Raw genomic sequence first — 22,112 nt, 5'->3', positions numbered from 1 at the left:
TCTCACTAAGTTGCTGAAGCTGACCTCAAGCCTGCAACCTTCCTGTTTCAGCCTCAAAAGTACTGGGATTACAGGTGTGCACCACCACACGCAGCTCCTAATCACCTCTTTATAGCTCCCTTCTTAATACTATTACAGCATCAATTAAACTTCAATGTCAGTTTTCAAAAAGATAAACACCCAACCCATAGCACTGACCTCTTCACAGAGACCACAACTAAGAACAGTCCAATCACTTCACCTCAATCTTTTGGTTTTTTGGTTTTGTTTTTTGTTTTTGTTTTTTCAGTACTGGGGCATTGAACCCAGGGGCATTCTACCTCTGAGCTACACCCCCAGCCTTATTACCCCAGCCCTATTTTTTATTCTTTATTTTGAAACAGGGTCTCAGTGAGTTGCAAAGGGCCTCACTAAGTAGCTGAGGCTGCCTGAGAACCAAGATCCTCCTGTCTCAGACACGGGTGTGCCACCACACCCGGCTTCCCTTCACCTCCGTTTCTCAAGAACCATTGACTGAATGAGATAAGGCCACGCCTGGCTATCAATTGGTAGGCACTTTCTAAACTCAATCAAGTGTGAAATATGACTTTGCGTAAGCACAAAGGAATACTCCTGTGCTAATGAAGTAGGAGAAAGAATGGGAGATAAGCAGGGGCGAAAAGAGATAGAATAAGAAAAGAAATTAAAGTCCACATGCCTATTATCCCAGCCCCCACCTAGAAGGCTGAGACTGGAGAATGGTTCAAAGCCAGCCTGGGCAACTTAGAAACCCTGTTTCATAATAAAAGGGGCTGAGGATGTAGCTCAGAGATAGAACATCCCTGGGTTCAATCCTCAGTGCTGCAAAAAAGAAAGAAAAAAGAAAGAAAAATGAGAAAGAAAGAAAGAAAAAAAGAAAGAAAAAGAAAGAAAGAAAGAAAGAAAGAAAGAAAGAAAGAAAGAAAGAAAGAAAGAAAGAAAAGTGGTACCTAGGAGGTGGTGAATTCTCTAAGAGTTAAGTTTCATTAAAAATAGGGCTTTCAGTAGTCAGGACCATGTGCACAAAGATAACTATGACAAGTTTCTTCTGCCTTATATCCAGAAGAGGAGAAAATGTTTACACATCTAGGCTCAGAAGCAAAGGTTAAATTTTAATTCAAGTGTGGACTTCCCTGGGAGAAGAGATGTCCAGTGCATTCAATTGTTTGCACAATTTGTTAGCAGAAGTAAAAATCCAAGAAGTTGAAAGTAGAAAATGAAAACAGTAACAAACAGTAAGTTATTGTCCTTAAAAGCCCACTGCTGTGCTCTATGAGCAGGAGAGGGAGGAAGTGTCCACCTGAATGCCCAGGCCTCCCAGCTGCTCCTCTTATTTTGCCACGGACCATTGTCTTTCTCTGTCAATCTAAATTAGCATCTGCAGTCACTCTCTCAAAAACAAAAACCTTGACTCTGGGCTTCCTTTTGAACACCCACTGGTCTTGAACTCAATTTAAATCATGAATGGAGTATTATTTAAAGGTTGATAATCTTCATGCAACCTCACTTCAGCAATGAAACTAAAACCCCGTGAACAGAATTCTGCATCTTAGCCAAGAGTGCCGTGCTTAGGTTCCAGGTTAATAAGACCACCTTGCATTGGCAACTATCAATGTCTACCTATTGGGCATTTTTTCAATGTGCTATTGTAATCTATACCACATTGAGCATGAGGTGATTAAACAATAAAACCTTGAACTAATTTGAAGGTGGAGGGTAGATAATAGCATCCTGCCTAAATTGGAGCAAGAAGGGAGAGTCTTTCCTCTTTTTTGTTTCTAACTTCAAGCAAAAAAGAATTCTTCTGAAGGAAATACATTTTTCATGGAAAAGGTACAAAATCCCCCGTGATCCCTCCCCCCATCAGAAGCACAAGTCTGAGAGCTATGCCCAGAGCCAGATGTGTGGTGGCACAAGCCTGTCATCTCAGGACTTCGGAGGCTGACACAGGACAGCAGGTTTGAGGCCAGCCTCAGTAACTAAGCCAGATCCTGTTTCAGAATAAAAAGGGCTGGGTTATAGATCAGAAGTAAAATGCCCCTAAGTTCAATCCCCAGTACCAAACAAAAATAAAAACAAAGTGATGGCTAGAAGTGATTTCCTTGTTCTCTGTGAGCACTTATAGGGACAGTTGATCCTGCCATAGAAGAGTGTGGTTAGGAGAGGGGAAGGAGTCTTGTTACTAGATGATAACAGATCTGTGAAGCCCTAGAGATGATGCAAAATCCTCCTCATGCTTCAGTTTTCCTAGTTAGAGAACCGAGACAAGTCCTTACTATGCTTAGTCCTAGAACTCTACATATCCTACAGAATCTAGCAAGGTTGAGACCTAGAATGTGATACTTTTTTTTCCTTTGTAGTACTGTTGGTTCAACCCAGTGGGATTCTACCTCCAGGCTATACCTTCAGCCCTATATTTTACTTTTTATTTGGAAGCAGATTCTAGCTAAGTTGCCAACAGCCTCACTAAATCGCTGAGACTGGCTTCAAACCTGCAATCCTCCTATCACGGCCTCCCAAGAGAATGGGGTACTTCCGATATGGTATTATGTTCCTTTGGGATAGGAGAGAAAGAAAAGAACCTGGGGTAAGAAAACTCCATGCTATCAACTAAGAACTCTCTAGAGGTGTCAAAGAGACCTCAACAGAGAAAGATTTGACTTCAATTTTTTTTCCATTTGAAAACTTAGGCAATTCAAATTTTATTGGTGCACATGCCAAAGGTAATGGCCCCAAAGCCAGAAACAGGCATCTCAGCTGAAAGCAAACCTTGTGCTAAGAACAGTGGGGCAGGCAGCGTTCACCTGTCCTTTGCACACCTTCCACCAGGTCCTGAAATGTAAGTCCAGCACCGGCCACTTCAATGTCCACTCAGACAATTCTAGTATCTCCCAGGCTGGGCATTAACTAGATTCACTTTGTCTCTAATATCTGCTGATGTCAAATATCCTAAAACTATACTGTATCAAATACTGAAGAAGAAATATTCAAGATGAAATGTTCAAAAATATATGAAAATAGCTCATGAAATGTTCAGAAATATATGGAAAGTTGTGTATTCAAGTGCATGGCATCAACAAATAGATATAAAGTTTGAGGCAGTCCATATAACTTATAATTAATAATCCTAAAAACAGCGATACTTCCCCATTGTGTGCGCATGTGCACGTGTCGATGGAGAGAGAAGCCCTGATATGTGTGGAACTGGATAAAAGCATGGATGTTGCTGACAATTGATTAAGTTAAAGCACTTTGACAAGCCCACTACTGTTTCTGCTTCACTTTCACGTGCAAAGTAGAAGAAATATTCAAGTCAATGACTGTGTGTCCCTCAGTAATAACATCTTTGAACTTAAATTCCAAAATAGCATAGGAATGATCATTCTAACTACAAAACAATACCATAGGAGTTTAGGAAATTGAGAGTACTTTCTTATGTGCTTCCTCTTCCTCCCTCTTCTCCTCTCCTTCACCCTCCTCTTCCCCCGTCTTCTTTTTGATACTGGGAATTGAACCCAAGGCTATTCTACCTCAAAGCTACATCCCTCAGCCCTTTGTATTTGTTTTTTGAAAGTCTCACTAAATTGCCAAAGATCTCAAAGTTGTCTTTCTGCCTCAGTCTTCCAAGTAGTGGATTACAGACATGTACCTACATACCTGGATTTTATGTATTATTAAATCTCCTAATAACCATGTGAGAGCCGGGTGTGGTGGTGCATGCTTATAATCCCCGTGTTTGGGAGACAGAGACAGGAGGATTACTCAGGTTGGAAGCCAGCTGAGCTGGCTTAAGAGACCCTGTTTCCAAAAATAAAAATAGGTCTAGGAGTATAACACAGAGGTAGAAGGGCTTCCAAGAACCCCAGTACCACCAATAAATAAATAAATAAATAAATAAATAAATAAATAAAACCATGTGAGAAAAGCGAGCTATCACAGCAGTTAGTAGCATTAAGAAGATAAAGTATAGCCGGGTGTGATGGCACACATCTGTAATCCCAGTACTTCGGAGGCCAAGACAGGAGGAATTGCAGGTTCATGGTCAGACTAAGTATAATGAGGCCTCCGCAACTTAGTGAGACCCTGTTTTAAAACAAAGAATAAAAAAATAGGGCTGAGGGTGTAGCTCAAATGTAGAATGCTCCTGGGTTCAATCCCCAGTACTGCAGAAAAATATAAAAATAAATAAAAAGGGCTGGGAGTGTGCCTCAAAGGTAGAAATCTCTTATATTCAATCCCCAGTACCAAAAAGCAAATAAAGGAGGAGGAGTGTAGTGGTACACTCCTGTAACCTCAGTGCTTGGGAAGTTGAGACAGGAGAATTGCAGGTTTGAGGTCCAGCCTCAGCAACTTAGAGAGACTATCAGGAACTGAGTAGACCCTGTTTCTAAATACAAAATAAAAAGGGTTGAGGGTAGCTGGGTATGGTGGCACATGCCTGTAATCCCAGTACTTGGAAGGCTGAGACAGGATGATCACAGGTTGGGGACTGACCTCTGCAACTTAGCAAGACTCTCAACAACCTAGAGAGACCTTGTTTCAAAACATAAAGCTCAGAAGTAGAATGCCCCAGAATTCAATCTCTAGTACTCTAGTATCACACACACACACACACACACACACACACACACACACACACACACAATTGGAGGTGTAACAAGGAGGTAGAACACCTCTGGGTTCAATCCCCAATCCCCAATACCAAAAGGGGTAGGGAGTAGGGGCGTCGTTTGCACATAGAATGTCTCTGGGCTCAACCTCCAGTGTAGGGGGAGGACAGAAGAGGAAAAGGGAAAAGAAAGGGAGGGCTGCCTGCCAACTCTTCCTGTTATAGAAAAAAGTCTGTTTTCCTGATAATAGCTTCTAATGTTTCCTAGGAAGTGTTATAAGGGTTAAGATGCACATAGTTCTTTAGTTTCTCCAATAACAATTGCTCTACAAATTCTAAGTCATGATATTATCGCCAATCTCAGTTATGAAATTCTACATAACTCAATATAAAGTCGTGGGGGGGGGTTTATAAAGTTCCAGAAAGGAAAAAAAAAAAAACAGTGAAAGGGCAATAAAGTACAAAGTAAAATAAGGAAAGGCAGAAGGCAAGCTGCAGCACCACTTTCCCCAGAGCCCTTTCCCCCATGAGGCCTGTGTATTTAAGTAGTAAGTTTTCATTACAAACAGGGTGTGTGAAGCAAACTTCCCTCCAGCACCCCTCCACGATGAACTGGCCTCCCTGTGAAGCCGCCTCGCCATGGGAAGGCCCTCCTCCCAATCTGTCCTCAGTTCAACTCCCGAGATTCCCAGCCCCAGCCGTGAGTCACACTTGCAATTGCCCGTGACGCACATCTGCACGGATCCCTTCAGCTCCTGCAGGGAATTTCAAGCTCCCCGCCCGCCTGTAATGAAGGAGAAAATCAGTGCAACAATATGTCCGGATGCTGCAAAGCTGGCAGCCAGCAAAAGCAGTAGTGCATTTGGCTAATTTTCTTTTCTAGGGCTTTTTACTGTAAAGAAAATTGGCCCCCGTGGATTAAGAGAAATTCAGCGTTTGCATCCTTTTCTCGAATTTGATCTCTTTGTTTCCATTTTAATGTGCCGTGGGAAGTTTCCTGTGAATACGTAAATAAGCTTTGTGTTTATTTTAATCACTTTTTGCTATTTTCAGGCTCTAGACAACCCCAGTCCTTGCTCGCAAACTGGCAATTAAAGTAAAACTTATTCTAAGGTCGGAACCTTTTCTTTTGTAAGAGGAAGCAGTGGGATATATAAAAGAATAGCATTTCTGAAACAATGGAGTCTCCTCTATTAACTGATTAAATTACTAACTCCTTTCTTAGAATTCATTAGCCTGGCATGTTGGCACACTCCAGTAATCCCAGTACTTGGGAGGCTGAGGCAGGAGGATTGCAAGTTCGTGGCCATCCTCAGCAATTTAGCAATACCCTGTTTCAAATAGTAAAAAAAAGGCTGGGGGTATAGCTCAGAAGTAGAACTTGTCTGGGTTTAATCCACAACACCAGGCATGGTGGCATGCACACACACACACACACACACACACACACACACATATACATATACATATATACATATACAATTACATAATTATATATTTACACACACACACACACACACACACACACACACACATATATATATATAGTGTGTTACTGAGGATTGAACTCAGGAACATTCTTTTTGTGTATGCGTATGTGGTCCTGGGTGGGAGGCTTTCTACCTCCGGGCTATACTCCCAGATCTGTTTTATACTTTATTTGGAAACAGGTCTCACTAAGTTGCCGAAAGCCTCACTAAGTAGCTGAGGCTGGCTTCGAACCTCCTGTCTAAGCCTCCCAAACACTGGGATTACAAGTGTGCGCCACCACACCCAGCCCCAGGAGCATTCTACCTCTGAACTATATTCAGTCCTATTTTTTATTTTTATTTTGAAACAGATTCTTTCTAGGTCGATAGGTTTCTCACTATTTTATGAGGCTGTCCTCAAACCTGCAATCCTCTGCCCCAGCCTCCCAAGCACTGGGATTACAGGCATGTCCTACCACACCCATCTGACTCATTTTTAACTGTCCTCAAGTTCTTGTTTCAAACACTACCTTTAAGAAAACCAAAAGGCAGCCGGGCGTGGTGGCACACACTTGTAATCCCAGGATTTGGGAGACTGAGACTGGAGAATCACAGTTCGCAGACAGCCTCAGCTACTTAGTGAGGCCCTCCGCAACTCAGTGAGACCTGGTTTCAAAATAAAGAATAAAATATTGGGCAGGGGATGTAGCTCGAAGGTTGAATGCCCCTGGGTTCTATCCTCAGACCAGCAAAAAAGAAAGAGAGAGAGAGAGAGAGAGAGAGAGAGAGAGAGAGAAGAAAGGAAGAAAGGAAGGAAGAAAGGAAGGAAGGAAGGAAGAAAGGAAGAAAGAAAGAAAGAAAGAAAGAAAGAAAGAAAGAAAGAAAGAAAGAAAGAAAGAAAGGCGGTTCCAGGTATGGTACTGTACGTAAACCCTGAAAACAAGATCTTCCTCTGGGATTGTCTCCTTTCAGATGATACCAATAATGCAATATCTGGTGATAAGCAAGATTATTACAATACCTAGCATGCTGTACCACTTACTTTTTTTTTTTTTTTTTTTGCGGGTCTGGGGATGGAACCCAGGGGCATTTGACCTCCGAGCTACACCCCCTGCCCTGTTTTTTATTCTTTATTTTGAAACCGGGTCTCACTGAGTTGCAGAGGGCCTCACTAAGAAGCTGAGGCTGTCCGCGAACCGCGATCCTCCAGGTCTCAGCCTCCCGAATGCTGGGATTACAAGCGTGCACCACCACGCCCGGCCCACTTACTTATTAATATGCTCATCTGGGCCAGGCAGGCATGGTGGTGCCCACCTGTAATCCCAGTACTTGAGAGACTGAGACAGGAGGATTGCAAACTCAAGACCAACCTCAGGAATTTAGCAAGACTCTCAGGCGCCTAGCAAAACCCTCTTTCAAACAATTTTTAAAAAATGTTAAAGGGCTAGAGGTGCTGGGTTTTGTGGCACATGCCTATAATCCTAGTATTTGGGAGGCTGAGATGAGGATTGCAGGTTCGAGGACAAGCTCAGTAAACAGTAAGGCTCTCATCAATCTAGCAAGACCCTGTTTCAAAATAAAAAACAAAAACAAAATAGGGCTGGGGTCTGGCTCAGTGGTAGAATGTCCCTGAATTCAATCCCTAGTACCACAAAATAAAATAATAAAATAAAATAAAAGACTTGGGATGGCCAGGCATGGTGGCACACGCTTGTAATCCCAGTACTTGGGGGACTGAGACAGGAAGATTGAAGGTTCATGGCCAGCCATAGTCAGATGAGTATGGTAGAATATGCCTGTAATCCCAATACTTGGGAGGCTGAGACAGGAGGTTTGAGACCAGCCTCAACCACTCAGTGAGAACCTAGACCACCCCAGCAACCTAGTGAGGCCCTCCACAATTTAGTGAGACTCTGTTTCCAAATAAAAAATTAAATAGGCCTGGGAATATAGCTCAGAAATATAATATCTATAAATTCAATCATTTAATAAACATTTTTTTAATTCAATGGAATCTATTTTTCTCATTGTAGCTCAGAGGTAGAATGCCCATGGGTTGAATGGCTGGTACCAAAAAAAGTCACTGAAGGCAGTCAGATGAGAGCCTGTTCAGTGTGCAGAGCTGTCAGCTTGGAGTAGACCTTGCATCATCCTCACAGGCAGGAGAAACCATGCTAAGCTGAGGCCGGTGATAAAGAATCAGAGGTTCACTGCTGTGGCACTTTTCCTGGGCAAAGCTCTTGAGGAGTGACCAGGTGAACAGGGTCAGCGTACCTCTGTAACCAGTCTTGGGTACATCTCCTTACAGGGGTCTCAGTGAAAGCGTTACTTAATTTGGTAGTCTGATGTGTTTGATAAGCTCATGGGCCTTGTTTTCCTGATATGGGGCTGATATACCCAAGAATCCATGTGCTTCTGGTTTAATCTAATAAATTTGCAGGTGGTCATTATTTATTAGCACAATTATCTTATTTTGTACTTGTGCTGGGCAGATGATGGTTGTTGAGTTGTACAAACAAGGTAAAGAGTCATTCTACCTCGGTACTTGTACTCAAAATGGAGCAACTCATCGCAAGTTATTGCTTTATAACATGGAGTAACTCAGAACTAGGCATAGCCTAAAAATTGCTGTTCTATTCATCATGGATTAACTCAACAGGACACAGACTGCTCTCCACAGGTGGATATACTTAGCAGCAAACACTCACATAATTTCCTCAATTGTGCAAGAAGAACCATTAGTCTATGAAAAGACAAAAATAAGGTTTTAAGCTGGGCGTGGTGGTGCACGCTTGTAATCCCTGCGCTTGTGAGGCTGAGATAGGAGGATCGCGCAGGTTCGAAGCCAACTACCCTGGCTTAAGAGACCCTGTTTCCAAACAAAAAATATAAAATGGGTCTGGGAGTGTAGCCCAGAGGTAGAAGGCTTCTGGGTTCCATCCTCAGTACCACAAATAATAATAATAATAATTAATAATAATAATGATGATGATGATGGTGATGAAGGTTTTGAACTACCCCTACCCAGCTAAGCTAATAAATCAGAAGCAATACAAGCTCATGCTATAGTCAAGACAGGAAAGGCCCAGGTGTTGTGGCCTTCATGAAATTGCTGTCTAGTTAGCCTCATTAATAGATGATTGGTTGATTCTCATGAATTTGCCAAATGAGGCCCACCACTGTACACTGATCAGATGTGACATGCTTACTAGAATTGATCAATGTCACTTGATCAAGTGGTGACATTTGGTGTGTAGCTTTGTATCTGGTGAGCAGATTCTTTCTAATCCCCATCAATACTGAGAATCAAAGCAACTCACATTTGTATGGAAAGGACAGCAGTAAACATTTACTGTCTTGTCCCTGGGCTATGTCATTTCTCCTGTTCTCTATCTAAACCTAGTCCAAAGGGAAGTGAATCATCTTGGTATTGTACAGAACACTGTGCTGGCCTAATGCTCTGATGACTAATGAGCAGGAAGCAGGAAGTAGTTGTACTGCCTTCGTACAACCATTGATTCAAGTGAGTCAGAGATAAAAAAAAAAACTACAGAGACTCAGGACCTGTCACATATTTTGAAGAGTTTTAGGGTCTGACACATTTGGGGGCATGTCCTCAAACTCTCTAAGATAAAAAAAAAAAAAAAAGCATGATGCCTTGACTCTGGCCACAAGAAAAATGTCACATTTGGTAGCTGTAGCAGAAGCTCCCAGTTCTTGCACAGAGGACCTCTTCACTCTCGACGGCTGTGCTTAGAGGCCTGACTTGCCAACACAGCAATTTTTTGCTCAAGGTCTCTCTTTCTGGATGCCAGATTGTGGAGAAGACCAGAAGTACTGGGTAATGATGCCAGGTGTGGTGGCACACGCCTGTAATTCCAGCATTTGGGAGGCTGAGACAGGAGGATCGTAGTTCACAGACAGCCTCAGCTAGTGAAGCCCTTTGCAACTTAGTAAGAACCTGTTTCAAAATAAAGAATACAAGAATAGGGCTGGGAGTGAAGGTCAGAGGTAGAATGCCCCTGCGTTCAATCTCCAGAACCACACACACACACAAAAAAAAAAAAAGTACTGGGTAATGAATATCTCCCAAGATTAATCCTCAACTAGTGATAATGAGAGGTAATGGGATAAATTCTAAGTATTGTGTTTCACAAAATCTACAAGACTCTCGTAGTTAGAATAAGTTTCAGTTGCCCTCAGTGATAACTTACTTGAAAATTTTACCTTCATAGAATGTGACTCGGAGTGTGTAGAGAAATTTGCAGCTCTAAGCAACTATATTAAAGAGGAGAAAGATCTCAAGTTATTAACCTAAACTTCCACTTTAAGAAACTAGAGAAAAGGCCCAGTGTTATGGCACATGTTTGTAATCCCAGCATTTGGGAGACTGAGACAGGAAGATCACGGGTTCGTTGCCAGCCTCAGTTACTTAGTGAGGTCCTTTGCAACTCAGTGAAACTCAGTTTCAAAATAAAGAATAAAAAATAGGGCTGTGGGTGTATCTAGGAGGTAGAATGCCTCTAGGTTTCATCTGTAGTACCACAAAAAAAAAAAAAAGAAGAAAGAAACTAGAAAAAGAAAAGCAAGCTAATTCCTAAAGAAAGAAGCAATAAAAAAATGAGATGTAGCAACTTAGTGAGGTTTAAAAATAAAAAATAAAAAAAGGCTAGGGGTGTACTTCAGAGGTAGGATATCCCTGGGTTCAATTTCCTATATCAAAAAAAATAGAAATAAATAAAATCAAATATAGAAAAATAATGCCAGACATGGTGGTGCATGGTGATACATATTTATAATCCCAGTACCTGGGAGGCTGAGACAGTAAGATCACAGGTTCAAGGACAGCCTCAAGCAAGTAGTAAGACTTTCATCTTTCATCAACCTAGTAAGACCCTGTTTCAAAATAAAAATAAAATAGGGCTACAGATGTTGCTCAGAAGAAAAATGCCCCTGGGTTAAATCCCTAGTGTCAAACACACACACACACACACACACACACACACACACACACACACACGTTCTCAATGAAACACCAGAAAACTAATACTAGAAGCATTAAAAGAAACTGGGTGTGGTGGAGTATGCTTGTAATATGATTTCTTAGGAGGCAGAGAAAGGAGAATCAAAGGTTCAAGACTAATGTGTGATAACTTAGTGAGACTCTTTTTATTCTTTTGTTTTTTTCCCCCTTTGGTTTGTGTGTGTGTGTGTGTGTGTGTGTGTGTGTGTGTGTGTTACTGGGATTTGAACTCAGAGGCATTTTACCTATGAGTTATATCCCTAGCCCAATTTTTTTTATCATTTTATAATTTGAAAACAGAGCCTTGCCAGGTTGATGAGAGTCTTACTACTTGCTGAGGCTTTCCTCAAACCTGTGATCCTCCTGTTTCAGCCTCCTAAGTTCTAGGATTACAGACGTATGCCCCCATGTCCGGCTCAAGACCCTGATTTGAAATTTAAAAAAGTAGGGCTGGGGGAATAGCTCAGAGGGTACAATACCACTGAATTCAATCTATAGTATTGCACACCTAAAGTATAAAAATTACATATATATATATATATATATATATATATATATATATATATATATTCACACTATGACTAAATGAGATTTCTTCCAAGAAAACAAGATTGTTTTTTATCTGAAAAGTCAATTAATGTAATATCTAATATAACAAAATCAAAACCAAAACCATGCCTGGGAGTACACCTCAGTGGTGCAACACATGGTTTTCATTGGTGAGCTCATCCCCAGCCCCAAAATGTCATCATTGTCATCATTGTCAGCAGCAGCAGCAGCAGCAGCAGCAACAACAGCAAAGTAACTCAATAGAAGCAAAAAATGCATTTGCAAAAATCTAACACTTTCATGATAAAAAAAATACTTAACAAACTAAAAATAGAAGGGAATTGTCTGATCCTAATAAAGTATCTATTTAAAAAAAAAAAAAAAAACGGCAACTACCATACTTACTGGTAAAAACTGAATGTCCTCCCCCCAAAAAAAAGATCATGAGTAGGACAATTATTTATTCAACCTGTACTAGAGGTTCTAACCTCTAGTTATTTAGTAAATAAATAAATAAGAAAGAAAGAAAATATATCCTGATTAAAAAGGAAGAAGTAAACAATTATAATTATAATGCACCAATAAGAAAAAAATATATAATTCCATTTGCAACAGCATCTAAAAGAATAAAATACTTAGAAATAAACCTAGAAGTACAAGAAAAGTTTGTTAAAATAAAAATTATATATCAAAACATCGCCGGGCGTGGTGGCGCACGCTTGTAATCCCCACGCTTGGGAGGCAGAGACAGGAGGATCACACAGATCTGAAGTCAGCTATGCTGGCTTAAGAGACCCTGTTTCCAAATAAAAAATATAAAATGGGTCTGGGAGTGTAGCCCAGAGGTAGAAGGGTTCCATCCCCAGTATCACAAAAAAAATCAAAACATCCCATATTCATAAATCAGAGCATTTAATATGGCAAAATGTCACTACTCCTCAAATGGAGCCATATTCAGCAAAGTATCTATTAAAATATCATCCAGATCATTTACAAAAATTGACAAAATCATCCTAAAATTTTTATGAAAATGCAAAATATCTAGAACTTTAAAAAACATAATCTGGGAAAAGAGAAACAATATTGGAGGACTTACACTTCTTACTTTCCAAACTTGTCAGCAAAGGGGCCAAGGATGCAGCTCCGTGGTAGAGTATGTACTTAGCATGTGTGGGGCCTCAGGCTCAGTCCCCAGGAGACACACACAAAAAAATTATGAAGCTTCAGTAATAAGACAATGTGGACCTGACATAAGACTAGACATAGAAATTGATGGGATAGCATAGAGATTATAGAGCTAAACTCTCACATAGAAGTTTGATTGCTTTTTTTTACGAGCCTGGGGATGGAACCCAGGGGCATTTGACCTCCAAGCTACACCCCCTGCCCTATTTTTTATTCTTTATTTTGAAACCAGGTCTCACTGAGTTGCAAAGGGGCTCACTAAGTAGCTGAGGCTGTCCGCGAACCACAATCCTCCGGTCTCAGCCTCCCGAATGCTGGGATTATAAGCGTGTGCCACCACACTCGTTTGCTTGATTGCTTTTCATCAAGGGTGTCAAAGAATGTAAAAAAGAAAGAATAGTCTTTAACAAATACTGTTGGGACAACTGCATATTCAAAAAAAGAATCAATTTGGACTAATACTTCATACCATATATAAAGATTAACTCAAAATTATAGCTGTAAATATAAGGGCTAAAGCAACAACTCTTAGAAAAATTCCTAGGAGAAGATATTCATGACTTCTCAGTAGGCAAAGAGTTTTTGATCTGCCACACCAAAAGCACAAGTGTGACTGTGATAAATTAGACTTTATCAAATTAATATTTTGTTCTTCCATTAAAAAAATAAAAATACCAATAAGGGTTTTTTTAATTAAGTTTGTGTGTGTTCTTGATAGAATATGTTATTCTGTTACTCAGTGAAACGTCAGTTTAGGTGTTTTGTTTATTTGTGTGTGTGTGTTTGTTTGTTTGTTTTTGTGGTACTAGGGATTGAACCTAGGGGCATTCTACTGCTGAGATACACTCCCAGCCCTATTTTATTTTTTGCTTAGAAACAAGGTCTACCTAAATTGCTGAAGCTGGCCTTGAACCTGTGACCCCCTTATCACAGACTCCCATGTACTGAGATTACAGGCATGCTCCACCATACCCAATGAGATCCTGTCTTAGAAAGAAACAGAGAGAGAGAAAGAAGGAGGGAGGTAGAAGAAGCCAGAGGAAAGAAGGAAGGAAAGTTGGAAGGAAAAAAGGAAGGAAGGAAGGAAGGAAGGAAGAAAATGAAGATTGTGGGGAGGGGGGAATCATAACATTCACAAATCATTGGTTAGAATCTAAAATGATACGGCTACTTGGAAAATCATTTGGCAATTGATTGTTTAATGTTACAGAGTCTTCATATGACCCAGCAATTCCATCCCTAACTACATACCCACAAGAAATGAAAACACAGACAGAGGTGGTGGTGCACTCCTGTAATCCCAACATTCAGGAGGTTGAGACTGGAGGATCATGGTTCACTGCCAGCCTCAGCTACTTAATGAGGGCCTTTGCAACTCAGTGAGACACTATTTCAAAATAAAGACTAAAAAATAGGGCTGGGAGTGTAGCTCAGAGGTAGAATGCCCCTGGGTTCCATCCCCAGTACCGCAATAATTTAAAAAAAAGAAATGAAAACACATCCACACAAATATTTGTGCACAAATATTTATAGCAGCTTTATTCATAATTATTGAATAACTGGGGGCAAACCAAATATTCACCATTTAATAAATGGATAAATAACATATGACATTTCCTTATGATAGAACACTTGGTAATAAAAAGTATTGAAATTCTAGTACATGCTACAACCTGGATGAAACTTGAAAATATATGCTAAGTGAAATAAGGCAGAAATAACCAGATGTTGAGTGATTCTGTTTATATGATAGGAGTAGAGCTAAGCAGTAGAGCATATGCTTAGAATACACAAGGTCTGACCTCAATTTTTATGGCACCATAAAAAAAAGAAATCATTTATAAGACATGTTCATAATAGACCTATAGAGAGAGTTGGTGCCAAGGACTAGGCTGAACAGAGAGGAGGAAGTGTGAGGAATGGGGAGTGACTGCTAATAGGTCCTAAATTTCTTTTCAAGGTGACGAAAGTATTCTAAAATTAGACCACAGTGACCTCATGTCGTCCTGCCTGCATCTAACAACACATCTCTGCTTGTGTTTTTGCCATAGACTTCTCCCACCCCATGCTGTACTATGAATAAGTTTGATCCTTCTTTTTCTTTTGTTACTTCAATTTTTGCCTCATAAAACAAAAGGTCAAGCACAATAGCAAATTCTCTGTTCCCAACGTCTCTGAATTAGCAACTATATGAACCATCATTTCCCTGGGTCCATCAAACCAGTCCCAATTTTTGTGGTCAAAACTGTGGATGCAGGTATTTGGATCTTGGAACACATATCTTCACATGAGTGCTAAGTCTCAAGCTCTTGACCCCGTTTCTATAGGTGGGTTATATGAATCACAGACATTCTAATTAACCCACAATGGAGGGACAACCCACTATTTAAAAGGGTTGAGTTAAAGTTCCCAGATTTTTTTGCATCTTAAGTTACTGGGAACTCTGAGGGTGGGAAACCAGAGGAAAGGCAGCTCCCACAGAAGCCTAGAAAGTTGGATTTTGTGATAACAGCCATCTGTATACCATATGCAGTCTTCCAGGATGCATCTTTCTAGTGTGAGCTGGGAATTATTTTCTGAATACCCCAAATTGCATATTCATCCATCACTTGCCCTAGTAGATGAGTTTATGTAACCAGAGAAATGTTTCTTGTTTCAAAAAATTTTTGAAAACTTTTTATAGAATATAAGGAACAAGGCCTTATTCTTGATTGTAGGCCCCTGTTCTACAGGATAATATATATAATCTCTGATTCTTAATCTATGGTCCTCTATTAGATACCAAACAAGGTGTCTTAGTCATCATTCTCACTGCTATAATCCAAATACCTACCACAAAATTTAGAGAAAGATTTATTAGTTCATAGTTTCTTTGGAGAATTGGGGTTCAGTCCATGTGAGGCCTGGGACTGAGAATCTCAGGGCATGGCAACAGGAAGCAGAGAGAGAATATAAAGCTTTGCTCCTCAACCACATGGAGGCTGGAAGCAAGAGAGCGAGCAGAGGAAACCAATGTAAGATTCCCAAGGCTGCCCCCAGGTACCTCCTTAGCAACCAAGCCCTCTGCCTCTAACATTGCTACCTTGTTTCCATAAAGGAAAGTGGGACATTCTAAATCAAAACCATTACACAAAGTAATACTGAAAGTGACCTGTATGTGTGTGTGGTGGAGGGGTTCTGGGAAAGGCATTTTTTCTCCAAGCTATACCCCAGGCCTTTTTATTGTTTGTTTTGAAAGTGTTTTACTAGGTTGCTAAGAGTCTTGCTACTTGTGGATGCTGTCCTTTAACCTGATTCCTGTTCCAGCCTCCCAAGTACTGGGATCACAGGTGTGCACCACATGCCCAGGTCTGAAAAGGCATTTTTTGATGCTGCTTGAAACCTAGCAAGAAGCTGACTCTACTGGCTTCTCTTTACCTGCCAGTCATCATAATAAAGACTACATAGTATCTGTTTCAACTAGCTAATAGAAAAGAGAGAAAAGAACAAAGACATATATTAGAAAAAACTGGAAAAAAAATTGAGGTACACTAGGACACCACCACGCCATCATAGTACCAATAGAGCATTAATTCATAGAACCACAATGGGAAATGAGCGCTGGCCACAATAAGGCTCGACAAGACTAGCAAGGAAAGAAATTTATGGAGGCCTGAGTGTTAAGAGAACTTTGAGACTTTGAAACAATAAAAGCAAGCTGGGCGTGGTGGTACCTGCCTGCAATCAACTGGGGAATTGGAGAAAAAAGGATCACAGATTCAAAGCCAGGCTCAGCAACTTAGCACGACCCTCAGTAATTTAGTGTGACCCTGTTTCAAAACAAAAAATAAAAAGGACTAGAGGTATATCTAAGGGGTAGAGTTTCCCAGGCTCAATCTCCAGCACCCTAAGAAAGAAAAAAAAAAAGTAAAAAGCAAGCTGAGCTCAGTGGCGCATGCCTGTAATCCTAGTACTCCCTGTAGCTCAGAGTAGAATGCACCTGAGTTCAATCTGCAGTACCAGAAAAGAAAAAGAAAATCAATAAATCTCTTTATTAAAAATCTCTTTAAGCCGGGCATGGTGGCGCATGCTTGTAATCCCAGCATTCGGGAGGCTGAGACCTGGAGGATCGCGGTTCGCGGACAGCCTCAGCTACTTAGTGAGGCCCTCTGCAACTCAGTGAGACCCGGTTTCAAAATAATGAATAAAAAATAGGGCAGGGGGTGTAGCTCGGAGGTCAAATGCCCCTGGGTTCCATTCCCAGACCCAAAAAAAAAAAAAAAAAAAAAAAAAATCTCTTAAAAAAAATCTCTTTAGCAGGGCATGGTAGCCCACGCTTGTAATCCCCATACTTGGGAGGCAGAGACAGGAGGATCGCGCAGGTTTGAAGCCAGCTTTGCTGGCTTAAGAGACCCTGTTTCCAAGTAAAAATATAAAAAATAGGTCTGGGAGTGTAGCCCGGAAGGAGAAGGGTTTCCAGGAACCCCAGTACCACCAAAAAGAAAAATCTCTTTATAGCCAGGCATTGCGATACACACTTGTAATCCCAGTATTTGGGAGATTGCTAAAGAGGATCACAGGTTCACAGCCAGCCTCAGCTATTTAGGAGACTCTGTTTTAAAATAAAGGAAAAGCCGGGCATGGTGGCGCACGCTTGTAATCCCCGTGCTTGGGAGGCTGAGACAGGAGGATTGCACAGGTTCAAAGCCAGCCTCAGCTACTTAGTGAGGCTCTTAGCAACTTAGTGAGACCCTGTTTCTAAATAAAATATAAAATAAGTCTGAGAGTATAGCCTGGAGGTAGAAAGCCTCTGGGTTCTACCTCCAATACCACCAAATAAATAAATAAATAAATAAATAAATAAATAAAACAAAGGAAAAAAAATAGGGCTGGTAGTGTATCTCAAAGATAGAATGCCCTGAGTACAATTCCCCATACCACACACAAAAATAAATTAATCAATAAAAATATCTTTATTAAAATATAGGTAGTAGCCAGGTGTGGTGGTACACACCGGTAATCCCAGTACTTGGGAGGCTGAGACAGGAGAACCTCTGGTTTGCAGCCAGTCTCAGCTACTTAGGCCTTCTGCAAATTAGGGGGACTGTTTCAAGAAAAAATAAATAAAATAGGGTTGGAGGTATAGTTCAAAGTTAGAATGCCCCTGAGTTCAATACCCAGAACCAAAAGGAGGAGGAGGAGGGAGAGGAAGAAGAAGAAGGAAGGAAAGAAAGAAAGAAAGAAAGAAAGAGAGGGAAGAAGGGAGGGGGGAGGGAAAAGGAAGAAAAGAAGGAATGAAGGAAGAGAGAGGGAGGGAGGGAGGGAGGGAAAAAGAAGGAAGGTAGGAAGGAAGGAAGGAATAAAAAACAGTATGGGGCTGAGAGTGTAGCTCACTGTAGAGCACTTCCCTAGCATATGTGAGAGCTTTGGTTTGATCACCACCAACATGAAAACAAAGAAACAAAACACAGAATATGTTCTAAAATGCCTGTGTAAATTAATTGATTGGCATTAGAACGTATTTTTCTCCCCCTAAACCTACAGTTCAGATTCCTGGATGAATCTTAGAAATTCTACTTAAATCATATGCAGTTGAAAACGTGGATCATTCAAATTCTAAATACTGTCCCAAGTTCTTTGCGTCCTAAGCTACAGTAACTTCTGAAAATGGAAATCAAAGGAAGGGCAGCTTTGATAACATTCCAGAGGTAGACTTCTCCTCATTGGCAGCATAGATAGGTAGATAGATGATCCATAGATGGAGGAATAGATGATAGGTAGATAGATGGATGGTAGATAAGTAGATAGGTAGATAGATCTGCAGAGGATATATTTGGATGCACATGTGCTATCCAAATCTCAACCTAACATGTATTAGCCCAATTTGAATGTTATTTAAATATTTAAAATTTTAATGCCATTTTAAGCCAGGCATGGTGATGCATGTTTGTAATCCCAGTACTTGGGAGGCTGAGACAGGAGGATCCCAGTTGAAGGACAGCCTCAGCTAGTTAGTGAGGCCCTCTGCAACTTAGTGAGACCCTGTTTCAAAATTTAAAAAAATAGGGCTGGGGGTGTAGCTTGAAGTTAGAGTACCCCTAGGTTCAATCCCCAGCACCACAAAAACAAAATTATTTCCACTTTAAATAAAACTGCACATTCAATTATCTCTGAGGAAAGAGAATAAAGGGGCTTTCTAGAGAAATAGAGGGATAGCACAGAGATAGGGGGGGGGGGTAGAAAAAACAAAACAAAAGAATGACACACAGGAAGTAATGCCAAGAGAAGCATACTTAGGGGCTGGGGTCGGCTCAGCGGGAGAGTGCTGCCTCAGGTACTCAAAGCCCCAGGGTCAATTCCCAGCACCACACACACACAAAAGTTCCAAAAAACATATATATTGATGTGACACCAAAAGACATCTTCCATATCCCACATCAGTAGCGGCGTGGCCTTGGGCTTAGCGATCCACAGGGGAAGGCGTCTGACAAGCTCCACCTGCGCCTTTTGATGGGGAATGGTGGGGGGGCAGCGTGACACTCAGAGAGGAGCTCTCACAATCCTCGCATTTTTGTTTTGTTTTGTTTTGTGAATGCTGCATTCCTAACTTAATAGTATGAAAGAATAAACACTAAAATCGTGCTGACCTATGGGATCAATTAATAAGCATGTCAGACTGATTAGTATACTGTAAGAATTTGGTAGTGAGGTTCCTTTGAATGTTTAGATATAAATAGGATAAATAATTTTAACAGTCATCATATCATGTATGTAGTACTTTTTTTTTTCGGGTCTGGGGATGGAACCCAGGGGCATTCGCCCTTCGAGCTACACCCCCTGCCCTATTTTTTTATTCTTTATTTTGAAACTGGGCCTCACTGAGTTGCAGAGGGCCTCACTAAGTAGCTGAAGCTGTCCGCGAACCGCGATCCTCCAGGTCTCAGCCTCCCGAATGCTGGGATTACAAGCTTGAGCCACCACGCCCAGCATGTATGTAGTACTTAAAATTATCTATAATCTTAGTCAGGCATAGTGGTGCACCCTTGTAATCCCAGCATTTGGGAGGCTGAGACAGAGGATTGCACTTCGAGGCCAGCCTTAGCTACTTAGTGACGTCCTTTGCAACTCAGTGAGACCCTGTTTCAGAATAAAGAATAAAAAATAGGGCTGGGGGTGTAGCTCAGAGGTAGAATGCCCCTAGGTTGCATCGCCAATACCAATAAATAAATAAATAAATAAATAAATAAATAAATATTATAATTTAATACACTTAAGGTATTTTATATTTCAAAAGACCAAATAATACTGATAGTAAAATCACTACATTAAGGGATTTGTCCAAAAGGAATATTGTGACCCTATAATTTAAGCCAGGCATGGTGACAAATGCTTATAATCTCAGCATTCGCGAGGCTGAGACAGGAGGATCACAGTTTGTGCACAGCCTCAGCTACTTAGTGAGGCTCTTTGCAATTCAATGAGACTTTGTTTCAAAATAAAGAATAAAAAATAGGGCTGGGGGGGGGGTGTAGCTTGGAGGTAGAATGCCCCTGGGTTCCATCCCCAGTACCACACACACACACACACACACACACACACACACACACACACACAAAAATCTGTCTTGGCGCCGCGCATGCCCCTTCCTTTCCAGCCTCGGCCTCGGACCCTGAAGCCTCCGCCATGTTAATGCCCAAGAAGAACAGGATCGCCATCTATGAACTCCTTTTTAAGGAAGGAGTGATGGTAGCCAAGAAGGATGTCCACATGCCCAAGCACCCGGAGCTGGCAGACAAGAACGTGCCCAACCTTCACGTCATGAAGGCCATGCAGTCTCTCAAGTCTTGTGGCTACGTGAAGGAACAGTTTGCCTGGAGACATTTCTACTGGTACCTCACCAACGAGGGCATCCAGTATCTTCGTGATTACCTCCACTTGCCTCCTGAGATCGTGCCTGCCACCCTGCGTCGCAGCCGGCCAGAGACTGGCAGGCCTCGGCCCAAAGGCCTGGAAGGAGAGCGACCTGCAAGACTCACGAGAGGAGAAGCCGACAGAGACACCTACAGACGGAGCGCTGTGCCCCCTGGTGCTGACAAGAAAGCCGAGGCTGGGGCTGGGTCAGCCACTGAATTCCAGTTTAGAGGCGGGTTTGGTCGAGGACGCGGTCAGCCACCTCAGTGAAGTCGGCGGGGATTGCTTCTTGCTAAATAAACTTGTAGCTCTAAAAAAAAAAAAACAAACAAAACAAAAAAAAAATCTGTCTAAATGTATGCAGGTTGTGTATAAAGACCACTTAACTATGTGAATTGTTGAGTGATCAGTAGAAACCAAGGTACAGCTGCGAACTCCACTGTATACTTCTTGTTTCCACAGTGGGAGCATCCAGCCCTTTGTCAGGGTTACCGCAGGCCATGGGTTTTCTGTCTAAGGCACCTGCATGGTATCTTTTACTCTATTACTTTGGATTGTTGAATTTAATCTTAATATTTGTGCTCAACTTTTGAATGCTCTTAAAAACAGCTTTATTGTAAGAAAATCTGTCCACTTTAAAATAGTAGAAAGAGAGCCTGGCATGGTGGTGCACGCTTGTAATCCCAGCATTTGGGAGGCTGAGACAGGAGGACTGCACAGGTTCGAAGCCAGCCTCAGCTACTTAGTGAGGCCCTTTGCAACTCAATGAGACCCTGTTTCAAAATAAAGAATAAAAAAAACAGGGCTGGAGGTGTCGCTCGGAGGTAGAATGTCCCTGGGTTTCATCCCCAATACCGCAATAAAATAAAACAAAACAAATACTGGAAAGAGAAAAGTCTTTTTCAAATCCTTCAAAAAATAAATAAGTAGAGGTGTAAAGGAGAGCCTGAAGTCCTCAAGAAATGGCACAAAGGACAAAAACATGAGGAAACTGTTCAAGAAGAAAGGAGACTAAAGAAAATACACGGTCCTTGAGGAAATCCTGGGTGGTAAAAAAAACACACACATAAAAGGTATAACAGCTTTAAAACAATTGAGGAAATTTGGGTACGCGTTACAAATTAGACAAGAGTATTGTGTCAATGGTACATTTCTTGAAAGTAATGATAGCACTGTGGTTAGGTGTGCTTAGTATATATATATATGTGTATATATATATGTGTGTGTGTATATATATACACATACACACACACACACACACACACACACACACACACACATATATATATATACATATATATATGGTCATGGCGTCTTATTAGATGCCTCCTCCGGTATTTAGGAGTAAGTGAAATGCTAAGTTGCCTGC

General features: G+C 41.2%; 1 protein-coding gene across 1 annotated transcript; it reads left to right on the top strand.

Annotated features, from left to right (window-relative positions):
* Positions 1-20,515: 20,515 nt before the first annotated feature.
* On the top strand, positions 20,516-21,013 carry LOC308264285 (small ribosomal subunit protein eS10-like; the record flags this gene model as incomplete). Its single annotated transcript, XM_080697446.1, has 1 exon — positions 20,516-21,013. The coding sequence occupies one exon, from the start codon at positions 20,516-20,518 to the stop codon at positions 21,011-21,013; it is 498 nt and encodes a 165-aa protein (XP_080553572.1).
* Positions 21,014-22,112: the final 1,099 nt, after the last annotated feature.

The sequence above is a fragment of the Muscardinus avellanarius genome (genome assembly GCF_963383645.1).
Source record: "Muscardinus avellanarius genome assembly, chromosome: 6".
Taxonomy (NCBI): domain Eukaryota; kingdom Metazoa; phylum Chordata; class Mammalia; order Rodentia; family Gliridae; genus Muscardinus; species Muscardinus avellanarius.
This window is presented reverse-complemented; position numbering and strand designations above follow the sequence as displayed.